Source organism: Phocoena sinus, chromosome 5, assembly GCF_008692025.1.
Source record: "Phocoena sinus isolate mPhoSin1 chromosome 5, mPhoSin1.pri, whole genome shotgun sequence".
Taxonomy (NCBI): Eukaryota; Metazoa; Chordata; class Mammalia; order Artiodactyla; family Phocoenidae; genus Phocoena; species Phocoena sinus.
In genome coordinates this window covers 30503806-30525020 of record NC_045767.1, presented here as the reverse complement: position 1 = coordinate 30525020, position 21215 = coordinate 30503806, and the positions used below count along the sequence as shown (strand labels likewise).

Genomic DNA, 21215 nt, shown 5'->3' with positions numbered 1-21215 from the left:
AGCAACACACTGTGATCACCTGCTGGTTTGTATCAGTATCTCCGAAACCTGGAGATGCTGAATTAGCAGTATATTAGTGTGTTTTATTAACAAGCTAAGAATATGCACTAATGTCTTTATAATGAATATCACCAGGTTAAGTATTATGACAAATTCTTAGGACATGTTCTGCGTTTGAGAAACTCTATTCCCAGCAAGACAAGACTGTCAGTATAATGAAAGAACAGGGAGTGGTGTTTGCTTTATTCACTGATGCATCCATCCCAAGAATACCTGGCTCCTATGAAGTACCCAAGAGAGACAGGTTTAAGGTCTGGAAATTTCATGTATAGTGCTGGGGAAAAGCTGAGACTAGCAAAGTAGAAAGGATGGCTTCTGAATTCTCAAACTGTCTATAGGAAAACCTGGGGAAAAGGGGTGGACAAGAGCCTGTTTTTGTATATAAAGTTTTATTGGAACACAGCTATGCCCACTGATGCACTGACTGTGGCTGTTCTCACACTATAGCAGCAGGGTTGACTGCAGCAGAGACAGCAGGCCTGCAAAGCCCAGCATAGTTACTCTCTGGCTCTTTACAGAAAAATTTTACTGACCCCTGAACTAGAATGTGAAAGACAATTCTCAAAGAACACTTCTGTGTTTTTAGGGCTTCAGAAAATTTGTCATGCAAAAAATGAATTAATTCTTAGTAAAGACAGCTCCCTTTGACTTGGATCTTCCCACTTGACAAAGTAAAATAAAGTTTAATTCTTCAGAGAAGGAGCTACATGTAGGTCACATTGTACTTACTTTATGACACGTGAAACTGATTTCTGAGTACCCAGGGGATGACAGCTCAGTGATCAGAGGCAAGACTCTCTGACCTTTTTAGTATTTAAACTGTAGTTTCTCAAATGAGACATGTCATTTATGTTAAACCTTTATAGATCAGTTATTAACATAGAGTACGAAATTTCTACTCAAGTTCCAAGTTGTAAGTTAAACAGATTGGAACTAAAACTAAAGGAATCCAAGTTACACATTAGTTTTATTACAAAAGGATTGTTTTATCCTGAGACAACTGTTATAAACGAAATTCAACTGTGTCCCTATGGCTTCCACAGCTCAAATTTGATGGCATTTTGATGGCCAGATAGGTAGGTACCAATGTCATCTGTACAAGAGGATTTTATTCAGATAAACCTTTGATCACATTCAAGGGAAAAAAAGATGTGTGTGTGTGTGCGGGGGGTTTGTTGAGCTTTTTAATAACATGAGCTAATTTCTCTTAGGTAACCAAAGCTGTATATTCTTTGCCTAGAGGGCCAGGCCCGTGGTCGTTGGATGAACTGAGGAGAGCTTCTGTAGTCATTTGCTCTTGCAAGAAGAGCCGGCAGCACCTGTGGGTCGGGGGTTAAAGGAAAGGTACAATGTTCAACTGACAGTGAAGTCCCTGTCATGACCACAAAAAAAGGTATAAATGTCCCACTGACCTTAGCATATAGTTGGCACGTGTTTTGAACTACAACTGAAACGGCACAGGCAAACTACTGCTTCTGAACTAGCAACTCACAAGTTTGTTATCAAAGCCCAAACTTTTAATCATATTCAGCCTCCAGCAGGTTATTAACAAAACATATTACTCAAAATTTACATATCATATTAGTAAGAACTGAATCTTAAAAGTAACATCTGGGAATTCCCTGGCGGTCCAGTGGTTAAGACTCCGAGCTTCCACTGCAGGGGGCACGGGTTCGTTCGCTGGTCGGGGAACTAAGATCCTGCATGCCGCATGCCACGTGGCACAGCCAAAAAAAAAAGGTAACATCTATTATTCCACGAACGTGATGATGGTCTGTGAGTGGGACTGCCAGACAGTGTATAGTAACTAACATGCAAGATACTGACAGAATCAAACTTTGCAAGTGTGTAGCCTCTACTGCCATGTAATAGTTCTTGAAGGCTTATTTTTTTTTAAAGTGAGAGTTAAAGTCCTATATAAAAAGTGATAATTCATATGTAGATTAATTTATATGACCAAGTAAAACAAGTCATCTATAAATTACACAAATGAGCAAGAATGTGAATTTGAAAAATTTAATAAAGAATGAATTTCAGATATTAAAGGAAAACAACGAATTATTAGGTTCAAAAACTTTTTTAAAAAGTCACAAAATACAAGTTAAATCAGTCAGGTATTTTGAGTAACCTTGCAGTTTACTACAAAAGTCAAGTATTACAAATGCTTGTGGATTTTTATTTATAGGAATTCCCTGAGGATTTCATTTCTACACATATCAAACCCATTCACCATGTCCAATGTGAGCTGTTTTTTTGTAAAGTTCTCTCATTAGAGCTTAAGACATTTAAAATTGCTGTACCATTTAGATTGCTTCAACCTAGTGATACTTCTTTATATAAAAATACAGATACATAAAACAAAATAGCACCTATCAATCATTTAGATTTTGGAAAGAAATGCAGCTTTTTAGTTAGCATTGAGGCAAAGCAGGGCACCTGCTTCTTTCCAATTGCACTTGGGTCTCTGCAGATCTCCACTCGGCGCTGAGAAACTTTCCTGTTCACCAGCGTGAGGAGTTCTGTGAACTCTAAGGAGGACCCGAATTTTCCCAGCATCTCGCACAAATCTTGAATGTACCATGAGCCATTCACAGTTTCCCGATGAGAATAATAACCTAAAAAAGATAGGAGAGCCCCTGAAGTCTTCTGGTCACTTACTGTGACAGAAAAACACCTTTAGAAAGTCTGAGTTCTTAAAAATCCTTGGAGAAGACTAAGATGTGCCGTGATACAGTTTTAAAAGTTTTCTCTGTTGACTATTCTCGCGTGGGAAAAACGATTAATTCCATACAGTTCTATAAAAATACGGTTAACGCTATGTAATTTTCTCCATTTCCTGAAAATTCCCAAGATAGTAGTAACCAGGCAATGATTTCTGAGACACGCGATTAGAAGAAAGAAAAACATGAAATTACTTACTGCAAGAGCAGAGAACAACTGTCACCAGAATAGTTTTGAACGTTTCCCGTGAGCGTTACCACAGCAGCAGTGTCACCATCAGCAACTGACGTATTCTGCTGCTGCTATTCAATATAATTAGCCTTGTAGCTTTATTTAACATCGTTCTCAGGAAGGACTTTTCTATAAGGTATTTTATCCTTTTAGATATCACTCTGATCACAAGGCACAAAGAAGTCCATTAAGCCTCTGAGCTTCACGACCAAATCACATGCCCCATTAGAAAGACCTCAGCCAAATCAAGCCAAGGTGAAACTTACAGGAACGTAGCCAAGAAAGCCAACAATACGTTTGTATTAAACACCCACACACCTTCTGCCACAGAGTAACACATGAGGAAGTCTGCTCCAGCAGGAAGTGCATAAACTGAGGCTGCATCCACCTGGGTTAGGTTGACATTCAGCTTGTTGGTCTGATGATCCACTGCATCCAAAGGGATGACGGGCACATCGTGCTGGTTTCCCCGACATGCCTACGAGACAAGGAGGAAAATCCCCTCCTTTACCTACCTATTCTTCCCAATGCTTCACGTTCACAGAGAATGTGTGCTTCAGCACGCCTCCACTGCAACATCAACAGAAGCCACTTTATAGGCGCTTCAGAAACAATGCATTCAGGTTTAGAGCAGGCCAAAGCTGACAGGTTTTTTTCCTACTTACGTTTTCCTATAGTTAATGTTGATTGAATGGTACACTGTAAAAGGGAGAGCATCTGTGGTTTTACAGTTTCTTCGGGATTACCCACACCATGGCACCAAGAGTCACCCTTTCTTTTAATAGTATGTGCCTAAGTGTTTCTATATAATCAGGTAATGTATTCCCAGATTGGGTTTTCCTTGCCAAGCGGCCACCATAAATTGTTAAGGGTCAAAATGACACCACATGACCTGAGAGGACATCTATTAATGTGCCTCCTGCCTTTTGCTCCTACTTAAAAGTGAGGGCTCAAATTCTCACTAATTCTGACTCACACAAGGGCTAACATTAATTTCTACTCAAATAACTATTATGGGCTGCATTTTGTCCCTCCCCGATTTATACACTAAGGAGTTCAATATATAACATATAACCCCCAGTATTTCAAATGTGACTGTATTTGCTGATATGGCCTTTAAAGAGATAATTAAGGTAAAATGAGGTTCTATTGGTGGGCCCTAACCCACTATGACTGGCATCCTTATAAAAAGAGACCAGGACACAGACATGCACAGAGGAAAGACCATGTGAACAGAAGCCACCTCCCAGGCAAGGAGAGAGGCCTCAGAAGAAATCAACGCTGCTGACACCTTGATCGCAGACTTCTAACCTCCAGAACCGCAAGAAAATACATTTCTCTTGTCTAAGCTACCCAGTTTGTGTACAGGCAGACCTCAGAGATATTGTAGATTCGGTTCCAGACTACAGCAACACAGTGAGTATCGCAATAAAGTGAGTCACGTGGACTTTCTGGTTTCCCAGTGCATGTAAAAGTTATGTTTACACCATACTGTAGTCTATTAAGTGTGCAATAGCATTATGTCTAAAAGTACAGACCTTAATTAAAAAATACTTTATTGCTAAAAAATGCTAACCATCACCTGAGTCTTCAGCTAGTCATAATCTGTTTGCAACAGTAATGTCAAAATCACAATCATAACAAATATAATGAAAAAGTCTGAACTATGAAAATAACCAAAATATGACACAGAAATGAAGTGAGCACATGCTGTTGGGAAAATGGCATCAACACAGGGTTGCCACAAACCTTCAATTTGTTTAAAAAAAAAAACAAAACAAAACCACTATCTTCAAAGTGCAATAAAGCGAGGTATGCCTGTACTTCGTTCTGGGAGCCCCAGGAAACTCACCACAGTGAGCTCCAACAAGAGGCTGCTGTAGTATTATAAATGCATTCATCAGTTCTGAAATGGCTGAAGAATTAGAAGCTTTAAAAGAAACAGTTCGGATGGATTTCAGAGTTATCATATAAATAGAAGATCCCTAATATCCTATTTTTTACAGGGAGATTTTGATCTTACATAGTATTAGCAGGCTTATTTTCAGACCTTATTTTCAACTGTCTTCCTAAATGGAATGTAGAACACATGGAACTCAGTGTTCTACTGCAGCAAGAACAAGAGCCAGCCTTTACCGGGGGCCTGCCGTGTGCCAGGCACCGATCGAAGTGTTTTTCATGTTAGGCCAGATCGTTTTATCCTCTCAGCCACCCCAGGAGCCGGTGCTATTTTATCCCTGTGTCACAGATGAAGAAGCTGAGGCATAGAGAAATGAAATAACTTGGCAAAACATTTTCCTCCTTTGTGGCCCATGAGTTATTTCCAATTCTCCTGTTTGACAGTGCTGGCCGCTCCCTTTTTCATGAGCAGTCTCACCGGTCATTTCTTTTTTTTTTAATATATAGATATATTTTTTGGCTGCGTTGGGTCTTCGTTGCTGTGCACAGGCAGGCTTTTCTCTCTAGTTTTGGCGAGCAGGGGCTACTCTTTGTTGCGGTGTGCGGGCTTCTCATTGCGGTGGCTTCTCTTGCCGCAGAGCACAGGCTCTAGGCGCGCGGGCTTCAGTAGCTGTGGTGCGTGGGCTCAGTAGTTGTGGCTCGCGGGCTCTAGAGTGCAGGCTCAGTAGTTGTGGTACACGGGCTTAGTTGCTCCGCGACTTGCAGGATCTTAGTTCCCCGACCAGGGATTGAACTCGGGGCCCTGGCAGTGACAGCACTACGTCCTAACCTCTGGACTGCCGTGGAATTCCCTCTACACTCGTTTTCCAGGCTGTACTTGACATGCGGAAACTCATCTACTCCCATGCCTTCCAGTACCACCCACCCATCCCCTCATCACTCCCAAACTTATTTCTCTAATCCGGGCTGCCTGTCTCAAGTTCTAGACCTGAATCTCCAATGACATGTCTCACAGACACCCCAGTGCCGCTGTCCAAACATGAAACCAGGGAGTCATCCTTGACTTTTTTTTTTTTATAGCCCCCCTACTCCCTTCCTCAAGGTACGGCAGGGTGTGGAACGTGGCTGTGTCCTCCACGCCGTTCATGGAAATAGAGGATTGCAGCCCTGGAACGTGAGGAATTCTCTTTTTTGTTCAGAATCCTTACTGAGGTACCAAATGATGTTATTCAAGCCCCCAAATATTTTTATCCCTAATACCAGTTTGGCAGTGGGTAACCGCATCTTGGCCTAAGGGAAAATGTGAAAGGACGAAGATGTGAAAGGACGAAGCAAGCTAGGACTAGAAGTCTTTATGCCCACATTCTTCCCACCGGCTAGCACGCTCTCCAGCCCCCAAACCAAACCTGGTCTGAACAGGTGGCCTTGCACTGCACTTGCCCACCAGCAGATGCTCGTCCAGCGGCTCTGCCTTGACACTAGGCTGGGCCAGGGAGCAGCACATTCGTTATTTTGAGTCATTTCCAATGTCAATCCAAGTAATAAAGATACCGAGCATCTTTATGTTAAGAAAGAATTACTAACAGCTCAAACTGCGACTCTGGCTAGGATTCAAAAAGGGCCTTTCCGATTTACTGGAGAAAGTTACTTCCGAAATCAGCTTTAGTTCTTTCTACTCACATGTACAGAACCATGGCCTTGATCATTAAGACTATAACATAATCAGTCTTACCTGAATGATAAATATCTTGGGTTTTCCAACCAGGCTCTGACACTTGTCTCCTTTGAACAAGCCAGTCAGTGTCTGAATTTCAATCTTGGCATCATATGCATAGATGTGGTTGCCTTCACCGTGACTCAGGAAAACACACAAAAAGCAATCAGCGTCTGCATGGCTAGCGGTTGATGCTAAAAAGGCACCCAAAAGTTATTCAGAAATGAAAATAAGGTGCTTCTTATCTACATCTAAAAATTTTATTTCCTAATATTAGAATAAAGTTACATACATACAGTTGAGGGAGGGGGAAAATGTGTTATTATAATATAAAATGTCTGTAATGAAACACAACTTATTTTAGTATTTAATCAAGCAATGATTTATACCATACTATATCTGATTTTTTAAAAATCCAAATTATTACAGTTCAAAGTAATAGAGGTGAACAGATTTTGTTAGCTCTCCTAAAACACAGAATAATGACATGGAAAACCTAAAGGGATTATTGTGGGGAATGCCCTTAAAAGATCCAAGTCATTTTGGCAATATAAGTTTCTTTGAATCAGCAGAGACCTTCTGGAAAGACCCAAAAACTACTACATAACACCTCCCTATGTGTCGCTGCACCTCCAAGGAGCGCAGCACCCTCACTGTATGTCCGCGGCGCTCAGAGCTTCCGAAAGAGTATTAAGACAGGAGAGTAATGTCCTCCAAAGCTGAGGAGCAAGCAAAGTAGAAAACCTGGTAAGCAGCCAGTTGAAATTATTTACAGGTTAAAGAAGAACTCTGGTATGAGGTTCCTTAAAAAAATTAAAAATAGAACTACTGTACCCTGCACTTCCACTTCTGGGTATTTATCCGAAGACAACAAAAACGCTCATTTGAAAAGATATATGAACCCTCATATTCGTTGCAGCAATTATTACAACAGCCAAGATATGGAAGCAACCTAAATGTCCAACAGTGGATGAATGGATAAAAAAGAGATGTGTATATACAGGGGCTTACCATTCAGCCATTAAGAAAAGAAATCTCGCCATTTGCAACAACATGACTGAATCCTGAGAGCATTATGCTAAGTGAGGGAAGGCAGAGAAAGACATGGTCTCACTATATGTGGAATCCAAAACGCCAGCCAGCAAGCAGGCGACCCACCTCAAAGATGCAGAGAAAAGACTGGTGGCTGCTGGGGCAGAGGCAGGGGTGGGGTGGGTGTGGCCAAATGGGGGAGGGGGCAGAGGTACTAACTTCCAGTTACACAAATACGTAAGTCCCGGGGACGTAATGGACAGCATGGTGACTGTAGTTAACAATACGGTATCGCATACTGGAAAGCTGCCGAGAGGGGAGATCTTCAGAAGTCCTCATCACAAGAGAGGACAGTCTTTGTAAGTATGTATGGTGACAGACGGTCACTACACTTCCTGTGGTGATCGTTTCCCAGTGTATGCAAATATCAAATCATTATGCTGTATACCTGAAACTAATGTTATATGTCAATTATACCTCAATTTAAAAAACTCGGAAGAAAGTTTAATTATGTAAATGTTATAATAGTCCATTGACAAATTACTTAAAAATCCATGACATGTAGTGATTATTACAAACCTAAGTTGTTAATTTACCTACTACTGCATAGTGATGTAGAAATTAAGAGATAATGTAGCAGGAATGTACAGTGGAGAAAGGACAGCCTCTTCAATAAGTGGTGCTGGGAAAACTGGACAGGTACATGTAAAAGTATGAGATTAGATCACTCCCTAACACCATACACAAAAATAGGCCCAAAATGGATTAAAGACCTAAATGTAAGGCCAGAAACTATCAAACTCTTAGAGGAAAACATAGGCAGGACACTCTATGACATAAATCACAGCAGGATCCTTTTTGACCCACCTCCTAGAGAAATGGAAATAAAAACAAAAATAAACAAATGTGACCTAATGACACTCCAAAGCTTTTGCACAGCAAAGGAAACCATAAACAAGACCAAAAGACAGCCCTCAGGATGGGAGAAAATATTTGCAAATGAAGCAACTGACAAAGGATTAATCTCCAAAATTTATAAGCAGCTCATGCAGCTTAATAACAAAAAAACAAACAACCGAATCCAAAAATGGGCAGAAGACCTAAACAGACATTTCTCCAAAGAAGATATACAGACTGCCAACAAACACATGAAAGAATGCTCAACATCATTAATCATTAGAGAAATGCAAATCAAAACTACAATGAGATATCATCTCACACCAGTCAGAATGGCCATCATCACAAAATCTAGAAACAATAAATGCTGGAGAGGGTGTGGAGAAAAGGGAACCCTCTTGCACTGTTGGTGGGAATGTGAATTGATACAGCCACTGTGGAGAACAGTATGGAGGTTCCTTTAAAAACTACAAACAGAACTACCGTATGACCCAGCAATCCCACTACCGGGCATATACCCTGAGAAAACCATAATTCAAAAAGAGTCATGTACCAAAATGTTCATTGCAGCTCTATTTACAGTAGCCCAGAGATGGAAACAACCTAAGTGTCCATCATCGGATGAATGGATAAAGAAGATGTGGCACATATATACAATGGGATATTACTCAGCCATAAAAAGAAATGAAATTGAGCTATTTATAATGAGGTGGATAGACCTAGAGTCTGTCATATAGAGTGAAGTAAGTCAGAAAAAGACAAATACCGTATGCTAACACATATATATGGAATTTAAGGGGAAAAAAATGTCATGAAGAACCTAGGGGTAAGACAGGAATAAAGACACAGACCTACTAGAGAATGGACTTGAAGATATGGGGAGGGGGAAGGGTGAGCTGTGACAAAGCGAGAGAGAGGCATGGACATATATACACTACCAAACGTAAGGTAGATAGCTAGTGGGAAGCAGCCGCATAGCACAGGGAGATCAGCTCGGTGCTTTGTGACCACCTAGAGGGGTGGGATAGGGAGGGTGGGCGGGAGGGAGGGAGACGCAAGAGGGAAGAGATATGGGAACATGTGTATGTGTATAACTGATTCATTTTGTTGTAAAGCAGAAACTAACACACCATTGTAAAGCAATTATACTCCAATAAAGATGTTAAAAAAAAAAGAGAGATAATGTATATAAATCAACAGTATTATGAAGCCAGTAAAAAACTTGGGTATAGAAGGAGTCAATTAAAAAATGACTACCCAGCATCTGTAGTATTTGCATTTTCGGCTTTTAATTGCCAAATGAAAAGATCATTTTATTCATTTCTAGAGTAAGAGACTGTAACTAGTGGTATATAGACCGTATCTTTGGAGGCACAATACTTTGCAAAGGTCTCTAAATCTGGTAGGTAACACAATCAGAGAGGTGCAACCAAAACCTATAACCCATGCTAAATTAATTGACAAGTCTTTTTCACAGTACGGTTAATTATTTGGACCTGTCTTTACACAGGATAATTGAAAACTACTCAATCCCATCAGAGGAATATGAATAAGAAAACTATTGACACCTACCCTCGTGAATTCTGAGCAGTAGTTCTTCTGCTTTAAGATCATCAAAGCATCTCACTTCAAATCCTAGATCTGAAAACCTGGAGATGATAAATTAAATTGGATGTTAGCTTATGAGCTTTTCAAAGCTGCCACATACCCCTAATTATTTAAGGAATCTATACACATTTTTATGACATATAAATTGACTTTTCTTTAGAGAGAAAGAAAAATCAAATATGACAATGATCATTTTCCTTGATAACCCTCGGTAGGAAGGGATTTATTCATGATAACTGATTTAAGTTACAATACTGCCATCTACTATGCAGATAGACAAAACAATGCAAAGAATGTTAACATTTAATAGAACAGGATTGGGGGGAAATTCAGGCAAGTTTAAGGGAGGCTGTGCCCAAATGAGATTCATCCTCAAATACTCTTGCTCTGTCTGTTATTTCATCAGTGTGGACAAGTTTTGATAAGTAGTTATCACTTAAGTATCTCACCATATCGACATATAGATCAAACCATACTACCTGCGCTTAAGACTGTCTCTGTCGGCGCTGGTGCCCTGCCTGTCTGGTAGGGTTAAGTGCCAGAAGAACCTCTCATGATTGAAGATTAAAGCAATTCCTCTCCTCTTGTGGTCCATTTTGTACGTTTCTGCCGGATCAAACACTTCTCTGTTTATGAAAAGTTTTAAAAACAATCACTTAAGTCATATTAAATAACGAGCTCCTCCAAGCCCAAGGTCAACATATAGAGTAGATAGAGGTCTGCTGCGTCCACCTCCTCTGCCAGGCGGACAGACCACTGGTGTGCCCCAGGGAAGCCTCCCAGCCACACTGGCAAGGAAAGTCCTGAAATACTGGGTGGGCCAAAAAGTTCCTTCGGAATTTAAGTAAAAGACAGACACATTTTCCATCTTCACCAAGAACTTTACTGAACAACATATTCACCGTTTTGTTGCACTACCTTCTGCCATTTTTCAGGCAACTTCAATTCCATCTTCTCAAAACTTTTTATCTTTTTGAGCAAAGAACTGTTCCAGGTGCATTTTACAGTCTACCAGGGAATTGAAATTTTTTCTATTAAGAGAATTTTGTAAAGACTGAAATAAATGGAGATCTGAAGGCGCAATGTCTGGTGAATACGGCAGATGAATCAGAACTTCCCAGCCAAGCTGTAACAGTATTTGCCTGGTCATCAGAGGAACATGCAGTCTTACGTTATCCTGATGGAAGATTAGGCATTTTCTGTTGACTAATTCTGGACGCTTTCATCGAGTGCTGCTTTCAGTTGGTCTAACTGGAAGCAGTACTTGTTGGAATGAATCGTTTGGTTTTCCGGAAGGAGCTCATAATACAGAACTCCCTTCCAATCCCACCACAGACACAACATCACCTTCTTTGGAATGAAGACCGGCCTTTAGTGTGCTTGATGGTGGCTCATTTCGCTTGCCCCACAATCTCTTCCATTCCACATTATTGCACAGTATCCACTTTTCATCGCCCATCACAATTTGTTTTAAAAATGGAACGTTTTCATTACGTAAAGAATCGCATGCGGAAATACGGTCAGGAAGGTTTTTTTCACTTGCCTTATGTGGAACCCAAACATCAAAGTGACTGACATAACCAAGCTGGTGCAGATGATTTTCAGTGCTTGATTTGGGTATTTTGAGTATGTCGGCTATCTCCCGAGTGGTATAACGTTGACTGTGCTCAATTACTGTCTCGATTTGATCGCTGTCAACTTCAACTGGTCTACCCGACCGTGGAGCATCGTCCAGCGAACAACCTGCAGCACGAAACTCCACAAACCACTTCCGACACGTTCGATCAGCCACAGCACCTTCTCCATACGCTGCACAAATCTTTTTTTGCCTTTTGGTTGCATTTTTACCTTTCTTGAAATAATAAAGCATAATATGTTGGAAATGTTGCTTTTTCCCTTCCATCTTCCATATTAAAATGGCTACACAAAAATTCACCAATTTTGATGTCTTTTTTCAAATGCATGCTGATATGACGGCTGTCACAATACAATCTAACAAAATTGTTTTGAATGAAGTTAAAGACAACTAAGTGCTACTAGAGCCATCGAACGGAAAAAAGCAAACAAGCTTTTTGGCCCACCCAATATTCCTGTACCAACGGGTAACAGCAGCCATGCTGAGCACCCCTACGCCCACCCCAGTCCCTCTGCATGGGTATCTTTCCTCCAGGTCTCCAGGAGTCAGCGACCAAGGACAACGGCCTGGCCTAGGCCTAGCCCCAGGGCCCATGCCATCCCAATTGTTCAGTATTTTGACCCTCAGTCTAGGTCCCTTCACAGCCAGGGGCAGCACACCTATACTAACCTGCACATCTACAAACCAACCCTCCAAATGCTAAAACCTGACATTCTCAGTTCTGCTTTCTAGCTCCCAGGTCCCTTTCTTGCTTTGATTTCTATAGGCTGATCATGATCAAAGGAAAAGACCTTCACTGGTAAAGAGCACATTTTTACCTCGTAGGGAAGGCATCTGTTTCTGTCATGTTTTGTTCACCTATTAAAAAAAAGTTGGGTTTTGTTAATATACTTTTTGACTTATGGTCATAAAACACATCAGGAACTCCCAGCTGCCTTGACTCCTATACTCTTAAGCCCCTTCTGTCTTGGTTAGTTTAAAGGTCAAAGTATGTGAGAAGGAGTAAGGGAGAAGGAAGGGAAAGTACTATGAATAATAAACAAATTAGAGTGGCATGGACTTAGATACACTACCAAATGTAAAACAGATAGCAAGTGAGAAGCAGCTGCATAGCACAGGGAGATCAGCTCGGTGCTTTGTGACCACCTAGAGGGGTGGGATAGGGAGGGTGGGAGGGAGGGAGATGCAAGAGGGAGGGGATATGGGGATATATGTATACGTATAGCTGATTTACTTTGTTATCAGAAACTAACACACCATTGTAAAGCAATTATACTCCAATAAAGATGTTAAAAAAAATAAATAACTATAAATTAACAGCTCAATTTTTTCTCACCCCCAACTCTTACATGCAAAATAAAACAGATTAGAAATGGAGAAAATTTTTTTTAATTTTTAATGGAGAAAATATTACTCAAACACATTCGTTGCAAAATATGTCTAAAGTAACAAATGTAGCTCTGTGATTATGCAGCTCAAATGAAATATGAAATTGCTTGATATTGCAGAAAATGTTTTTGCCAATATTCTCTGAAACAGAGAAGGGATTAAGTCAAGCAAGAGAACTGAACAGAGCGTGGTTAATACTGGATTACCCTGCCACCTGGAAGAGGTAGACGTTTGGTGGAGGAAGGGAAAGGGCAAAGGCTCAGACTTTGATCTCCTGAATGACACATGTGCACTTACGACCCTGTAATCGGGACCCTCTGCTCCTGACCCACGAACAGACTTCCCCACCCTCGAGACAGCCTCTCACTGAATCCCTCTCTACTCCCGGGAACAGTGCTGTGCAACACAGCTCTCTGCAATGACAGAATTCCCTACACCAGAGCTGTCCCATAGGGCAGCCACTGGCCACATGGGGTCTTGAGCACTTGAAATGTGGCTAGTGTAACTGAGGAACTCAGTTATTAAATTAATTTAAACGTGTGGCCCGTGGCTTCTGTACTGGACAGCACAGTCTAAGCATCTTCTACAAGGGTCCATACGCTCATTAATCTGTTTTTACCTGATAAACTTAAGAGCTTAAGAGGGGAGGGGAGAGAAGGTAATACAATATCAACAGTATAGCAAGTGCACCTCTCAGTTGAGGTCTTTGAAGGAAGCGCAACAGACCCTAAGGGTAGACTCCTACCCATCATCTCCTAGTCAAGAGGGTGGGGTCCCCCTCTCTCCTTGGAGTCTCTCCCTGACGCCTGACTGTTCTAACCTCGCCTTTCCTCACTGACAAAAATCCGCCCAGGGAGGGAGGATGAGGTGAGATGGGGAATTCAACTCCAGGGCCCTTTACCAGTCATTCTCAGCCTGTTCCTCACGTAATGCAGCCAGCATTCCAGCCAAGACCCCACAGCAGCCTTCCGCTTCCCCCTCCCCTGTGCCACAGGCCCCAATCAGTTTTTCTTAACCTTTTGCATGAGTTCCTGGCCTGGGTGATAAAATGCAGATTCCTCGATCCTAACCCTGACTTACAGAATCAGAATCCTGGGAAAGGTGACAATCTGCATTTTTAACAAGGTGATTTTTACTCACACCAAAGATGAGTCAAAAGCAGCCTCTAGTGCATCCTCCCCACGCTCCCGAAGTTTCCGTGCTACCCCACATCCTGCTCTAAGGTGGATACTTCATATTCCACACCCTGCTTTACTGGGAATACTTCCTACCAAGCAATCCTCTATCCAGGGGGACTTCCCTACTGTACAGCTGCTCTACTGGGGGATTTCCCACTCCACGCAGTGTTCTAAAAGGGATCCCACCGACTCCACTCACTGCTCTACTAAGGTTACATGGTAGCTCATACACTGTTCCACCAGAACACTTCCTCCTCCACACACATGCTGGGGCACACTCGACACTGGGGATACTTCCTGCTGTACACGCTATCCTCCCAGGGACAGTACTTACTCCACACACTTCTCTACTAGAACACTTGCTGCTCTGCACACTCGACACTGGGGATACTTCCTACCACGCACAGTGCTCTCCAGGGATCCACAAACTCCTCTACCCAGAATACTTCCTGTACCACACACCAGTCTACTATGAAATCTCCAGCCCTACTCCACTACCAGGGCACTTCCTTCTCCACACACTGCTCCACTGGGGACACGTCCTACCCCACACACTGCTGTACAGCTGATGCTTCCTAATAAGACACCCCTCTACTTGGGATGCTGACCCAGTGAGCACACGGCTCTCTGGGGGATACTTCCGACTCCACAGTTATGCCCAGGATACCTCCTCCTACACATCCCGTTCTACCAGGGTGACTTCCTGTGCCACACAGTGTTCTACCCGGGATACAGAAACTGCTCTACTCGGAATACTTCCGACTGCACACGGTGATAAACCGGGATGCTTCGTGGTCCACACACTGCTCTGCTACGGATACTTCGACTCCACGTACTGCCCTACCTAGGACACAACCTATTCCACACCATGCTCTATCCTGGAGACTTCCTACTTCACACACTGATCTACCAAGGTTACCTGGAAGCACCCACACACCGCTCTCCCCGGGACACGTCCTACTCTTCTTACTCTACAGATCACTCTACCCAGAATTCTCCCCACTCCACACACTGCTCTACGGAGGATACTTCCTTCTCCGCACACTTTCCACCCGCGATACTTCTGGCTCCACTCAGTGCTCGCCCGAGGATACATCCTACCTTTCCTACTCCACACACTGCTCTCTGTGACATACTGCTTACTAGGACGGGGCTCCACCGGAGCAGAGTTCCTTAATAGAGAGACCTCTTTACCGGGATACCTCCTCCTCAACAGCGCTGTGCCCAGGGACACTTCCCTCCTGCACTCAGTGCTCACCTAGGGCACTTCCTGCCCCACGCACGGCTCCACTGAATGTACATCCTACGCTTCCCACTCCACAAACAGCCATACCCAGAATGCTTCCTACTCCACACGCTGTTCTCCTAGGATACTTCCCACTCCACACGGCTCTATGGGGCATGCTTCCTACTAAGACTCCCCGCCACTCAGGGATGCTGCCCTTCTGAACACACTGCTCTTCGAGCGCATAAACAACTCCACCCAGAAGATTTCCTACAACGCACTGATACATCATGATACTTTCTAGTCCACACACTGCTCCCCCTGGGACACTTCCCACTTCTGACAATGCTCCATTGGGGATACTTCTACACCCTGCTCTTCCTAGGCTACGTCCTACTCACACACTGTTCTAACTGGGATTCCTCCTGCCCCACAATTGCTCTCCCCCGAAGAGCTCCACACCCTGTCTACCGGGGTAACTTCCTGCTCCCCACACTGCCCTACCAGAGCAGTGCAGGGTTTTCTCTCCTTCCATTTTCAAAAGCTTTTGTTCCAGGATCCTTTTAAATAACCTCACGTGCTTATCATTAAACCACTTATACAATAAAGAAATAGAACCACTCAAACTAAACACATGAAATCCATATCTGAAAGCCAATCACCTCCTTCACCCGCCAAGAACCTGCACAGGCTGGAGAGCACCTGAGTCTCTTCTGTGATGCCCAGAGTAGTGGCAGACCCAGCAGTTCACCTCTCCCAGCTTTTGCCCCTTGTTGGCTAGAGAGCCTAAGGCAGCTTGAAGTGTCCCTGGCGGAAGCTGTGCCAACTGGCCGGTCACCAAACTAACTCAAGACCTTGAGGGTGAAAGCACTGGAGAGGTACACCCGACTGGGTCTTTAAAGTTCCTTTTTCACAGTCTGAGGAAGGAGCTTCACAATTCTCCTGGGCTGGATGTAATTTATGCTGTGCGTCTGGGTCATCTCAAATACTGCCCTCAGCTTACAGACTTAGGAAAGATGGCCAGTTTTAAGTAGCTCGCTTTTAATTTGTTTAAAATGACATTCAATTTCAAAGTAAACAGATAGGACAATCTCAGTGAGGCATTTTTTAAAGTTTTTTGTTGTTGTTGTCACTGTTAACATGATAGATGTAGAAAGACACGGGGCTGTGAAAACTTCAGTTCTGATCCTCACAGGCTCTAACCTTCACTCTGCTATAAACAGGTACCCTGTATCCTGCAATACCAATTACTGACCAAATCCTGCTGCCACTCTGTTCTAGCAGTTTGTTGAATCAGAACAGAAAGCTATGAAGACAGACATTACAACTGAGGTTCCAATACTTTTCCTGGAGTTGATCAATTTTACCCTGCTTCCAGAGAACATACAATGCGACTCTGTCGCAGTCACTTTAAACTGCATGTACCCAGCAGACCAGCTTTCAGGAAGGGTGTGCTTTAACAAGTACCATCGTACTGCATGAGTACAAACAAACTGGCTTTGTTGACATGGAGAAAATAAATCTTAATGAGGGAGACACCCTATATAACATTTACAAACTCCTGTTCATCGGCAATCTTTTCATCAAAAATGGTTCCAAAAAAAAAAAAAAGAGGTTCCGCCACTAAACCTGACTCTTGACCTCTTCTCCCCTCTCCTTGCCTGATTTAAGCAATTTTCCTCTCCACCATAATGCAACCACGACCTCTTTGCTCCTTAAACAAGTTTAATTTTTACAAAACCAATCAATCATTCCTTTTTCCTCCACACCTTAATCTGTTAATGCCCCCAGCTACCATTTGTTGATGGCGTGGCACTTTAGATAACTTTCTCTCACTCTGCTCCACAGGCCCTGTGAGACAGAGGAAGTGCAAGAGATTTGTCCAAGGTCAGTGCCCTGGAGTTGGTACTGAAGACCCCGTTCTGACTGTAGATTCCAAAGTCCCTACACTCTCTGTCACCATGTTAAAACTGCTCCCACCAGAGAGAGACCAAAAACCTTTCTAAACTGTTCATTTCTCCCAACTTCTTCAGCATCTACTGTTGTCATCTTCATTCACTGCAGTATCTATGAAAATCTACCCATATTCCCTATCAACAATTGATTAATCCTACTTTGAGTGACTCATGTCAGGCCTGGAACACACTAGAAAAGGGGTGGGGTGGGGATTGAAAAGGGAGCAAGTAGGAAAAGGAAGGAAGCCATAAAAAGAATGGTGGGCGACATGCGGTGACTAGTGGTCCCTCAAGCATCCTGGACCCCTGCCCCAGCTTCCCACCCCTCACCACTGGTTCCAAAAGGGAAATGGCCACTGGACCTCGCACTGTCCATCAGGGTAATGCCACTTCCTCCTGAACAACCATGGTGACTTTTACAACTTGCCTCTGGGGCAAAAGGCTTGTTTTGTGCGGCGAAGAATAAAAAGCTCTGAAATAAAGGCGCTCTGCATCGACTGACTGCCAGCGCTTCAAACCACCCCCCACTTTTTTTTTTTTTTTTTTACTATGGCCAGAATTTCTAAACCTTATCAGTAAAATAATAAGTGACAGGGAAGATCGTTCTAAAGCATGCGTTTAGCAGTTGATCATTTTGTAGAGAATAGTTACTGTGGCTTTAACTTAAATTCACGAACAACTGCAGGTTTCCTGGAGGCAGGAGAGCCATGGCGGCTGTGCAGCCGCCGACGCCTGGACTTCGTCTCCAGGTTCAGAGCGGGCAAGCCCGGGGGCCTCTCTGCCCGAGCACTGCCTCGGGCCGGTCACGCTCCATTGTTACTGCAGGCAACCACTTCTTTTAACTGAGAAGTGAGAAAACAAAACAAGATCCAACCTCCAAAAGTTAACTTTCTTAGGACCAGGCGCAGTTAAAGTTTAAATAGCCCCGACGGCTAGAGAGAGATCAGCGCCCCGGAGGACAAAAGCGGCCAGGGCACGCCCCAGCGCTCAGCGCCGCCACCAGGGACCGCAACGAGGCGGCGGCGGCTAGGTTCCCGAGTTGTTTTTCTGAGCCCAGAAGCTAAGCTGCGCCCACCGGACCTGAGCGCTTCCCTCCAAGACCCTCAGCTGCTTCTGGCCACCGAGGAAAACCGGAGGAGCCCGCGTCCCCGTCCCCGCCTGCGCGCCCCCCCACCCCGGTACCCGCCGCCTACCTGCACCGCGAGCCCCGCGGAGCCCTGGCACCGAACTCATCGCGGCAGAGAGCGCAGCACCGACGCCCGGGCGGCCTCCGCTTCCTGAAGCCGGGCTGCAGCCCCCGCCCCTTCCTCCACCCCGCCCCCGCCTCCGCTACCCCCGCGCCCTCGCTCCCTGCCCGCCGCCTGCCGGAGGGTGGGATGGGGTCGGTGGTGGCAATGCACCGCGCAGAGTTAAGGCCCCTTTCCCTCACGCGGAGTTCGCCGAGGCAAGAGCGCCCGGGCAGGGCAGGGGACCCGGTCTCCTCCGCCTGGAGAGCCGAACCCTGCCGTAGGGAGACGTCAGATTCCGTCCCGAGCACTAGCGGCGGCCCCGTGGTGGGAGGCTCCAGGCAACTGCAGATGACCTGCGGCGAGCTCCACGCTCAAGCCCCGCCCCAAGCGTTTGCTCCTCCTCACTCCCTCAAAGGTGCAGGCTGTTGTGTTCCTGCTTCCCTAGTACTCCTTTCTCCAGTACGAGTTATTTACAGGATTTGTTAAGAATTTACAATACTTTAAAACGCTCTTTGTTTGTATAGCGGATTCGGGCCAAAGTAAACTAGATGCCACTCCAGGATTCTCAAATGTGGCTTTTATAAGTAGAGGTAATTCGGGGAAGGAATCATGCAGAAGTTAGGAGACCGGACTTCGGGGTCTGTAGACTATGACTTTTAACGACCCAGAGCATGTCTGTTACATTTAATTGAGCTCCTCTTCGGGTGGTTGGCTAGTGTGTAAATTTGCTTCAACGAACAACTCTGAATCGGAAGAAAAGGTGGCTTCCTCTTTCCCAACTTCTCTGGGTCTTGCCATTTAACAAGTAACCGACATCAGACTGGGGGAAAAATGTGTTAAGGCACCGTTTCTAATACATTAAAATAAGTATAAGGGATCCGTCTTCTATAAGCATCACCCCTTTATTGGGGAGGGAAAAATAAAATATAACTCGGTAACTTTTCCTACATGTACTTGTGGTTCAAAAGTCTTGCTTGGTCATTGAATAGAATATGAAATCAAAGGATTTTACTCACTCCACGCCACTTACTGTTCACTTCCTTGTAGGCATAAAATATTTCAGGAATCACTAGCTTTGTTCCTTATTCTGCGGTGAAGACATGGAGTATCGGTATCTCCCTCGTATGGTGGTTGTAACAACTGAGTTAAATCATTGTATTCAGAACAGTGCCTGGCTTGTGAAGAGCTCAGTACATTTCTACTGCCACCACCTGAAGCTTATGGAAAGTAAAACTGGCCTTCTTACGGTTTCCCCATTACGAAGCAGTTGCTTAGTATGTAGGAGGTGCTCAATAAATATTTATCCATTGAATGAGATTCAGGGTTTCAGCATATGCACTCTGGACTTTACCCAGTTTGAATGAGTTATCTGACCACCAGAGCTTCCGGTCCTTCTGCCTGGTTTTCAGGGTCTCCTCTACTTGAGCCCTGAAAACACTCCTTATATAGAAGCAGAACTCCAACTGGCTGACCTTCCATTTATCTGAAAGGAGCAGATGAAAGGAATTTATTTTTTCCCCCTAAGTGTCTTGTTATCTCAGAATATTGTATTGCTTTTATAGCATGTGGTTATATATAGTCTACCTTAAGAGATATAAATACAAAGCATTAGGATACTTATTTCACAATTATAAGTGCTAAATTCCAGCTTTTTAAAGCAATAGCTATCCCCCCAGTAAAAAGGGTAAGTGCTTGGGATTGGAAAATGGGCTGCCTAGGTTCTAATCCTGACTCCACCATTTTATTGGCTGTGAGACCATGGACAAGTACTTAAGGCAGTTTAACCTCCCCCAGCTTCAAATTCTTCTCTGTAAAATGGGGATCAAATTTACTCAATAGCTGAGATAGTAACTGCCAAAGTCCCAGAACAGTACCCAGCCCACAATAAGCTTTCAGTACATGTTATTTTTAGCTACTGAAGATTACCTACACCAGTTCTCAAACCGTAGTCTCTGAACCAGCAGGATCAACATCATCTGGGAACATACTAGAAATGCAAACTCTTGGGACCTACACAATCAGACCTACTGGGTGAGAAGCTGGGGGTGGGGTCCAGCAGCTCATTTTAACAAGCCCTCCAGTGATTCTGCTGCAGGCTCCCGTTTGAGACATAGACTAATTAGAATCCTACCAAGGAATCTCTTCCTTCTCAAAGAAGAAAAGAACCCAAAGCATTTCCATATTATTAAAATAATTAAGATATACTAAAGACCAAAAGTTAACAGACAGGATGGCTTGATTCTTGCCATTATAGTGACTTTTAGTGACTTTAATTTTTAGTGACTTTTAGAAGTCACTTTTATGGATTTTCTGAAACTGAAGCTCTTAGCCACTGTTACCTATCCAAGGAGTGAAATATATGGAACAAAGTTAAATTCAGAAATAATTCTAAAACTTAAATTTTGGCCTTTTTTCAGTGTTTACCTCACTAAACCTTGTTT

The 21215-nt window shown here is 43.6% G+C and overlaps 1 protein-coding gene across 4 annotated transcripts; it reads right to left on the bottom strand.

Moving 5' to 3' along the window:
- Positions 1 to 2062: 2062 nt before the first annotated feature.
- Positions 2063 to 18853, bottom strand: CASP6 (caspase 6). 4 transcript variants are annotated; one of them, XM_032633420.1, is made up of 8 exons: positions 18739 to 18853; positions 18197 to 18387; positions 12617 to 12656; positions 10642 to 10788; positions 10127 to 10203; positions 6644 to 6819; positions 3331 to 3490; positions 2063 to 2675 (listed from the first exon to the last, which is right to left on the bottom strand). In XM_032633420.1, the coding sequence occupies exons 3-8, from the start codon at positions 12643 to 12645 to the stop codon at positions 2437 to 2439; spliced, it is 828 nt and encodes a 275-aa protein (XP_032489311.1). In that variant the 5' UTR covers positions 12646 to 12656; positions 18197 to 18387; positions 18739 to 18853; the 3' UTR covers positions 2063 to 2436. The 4 variants fall into 4 exon arrangements, with proteins under 4 accessions (XP_032489311.1, XP_032489310.1, XP_032489308.1 ...); XM_032633419.1 differs by having other exon boundaries at positions 18223 to 18387; XM_032633417.1 differs by lacking the exon at positions 18197 to 18387 and having other exon boundaries at positions 18739 to 18852.
- Between the last annotated feature and the right edge of the window lie 2362 nt (positions 18854 to 21215).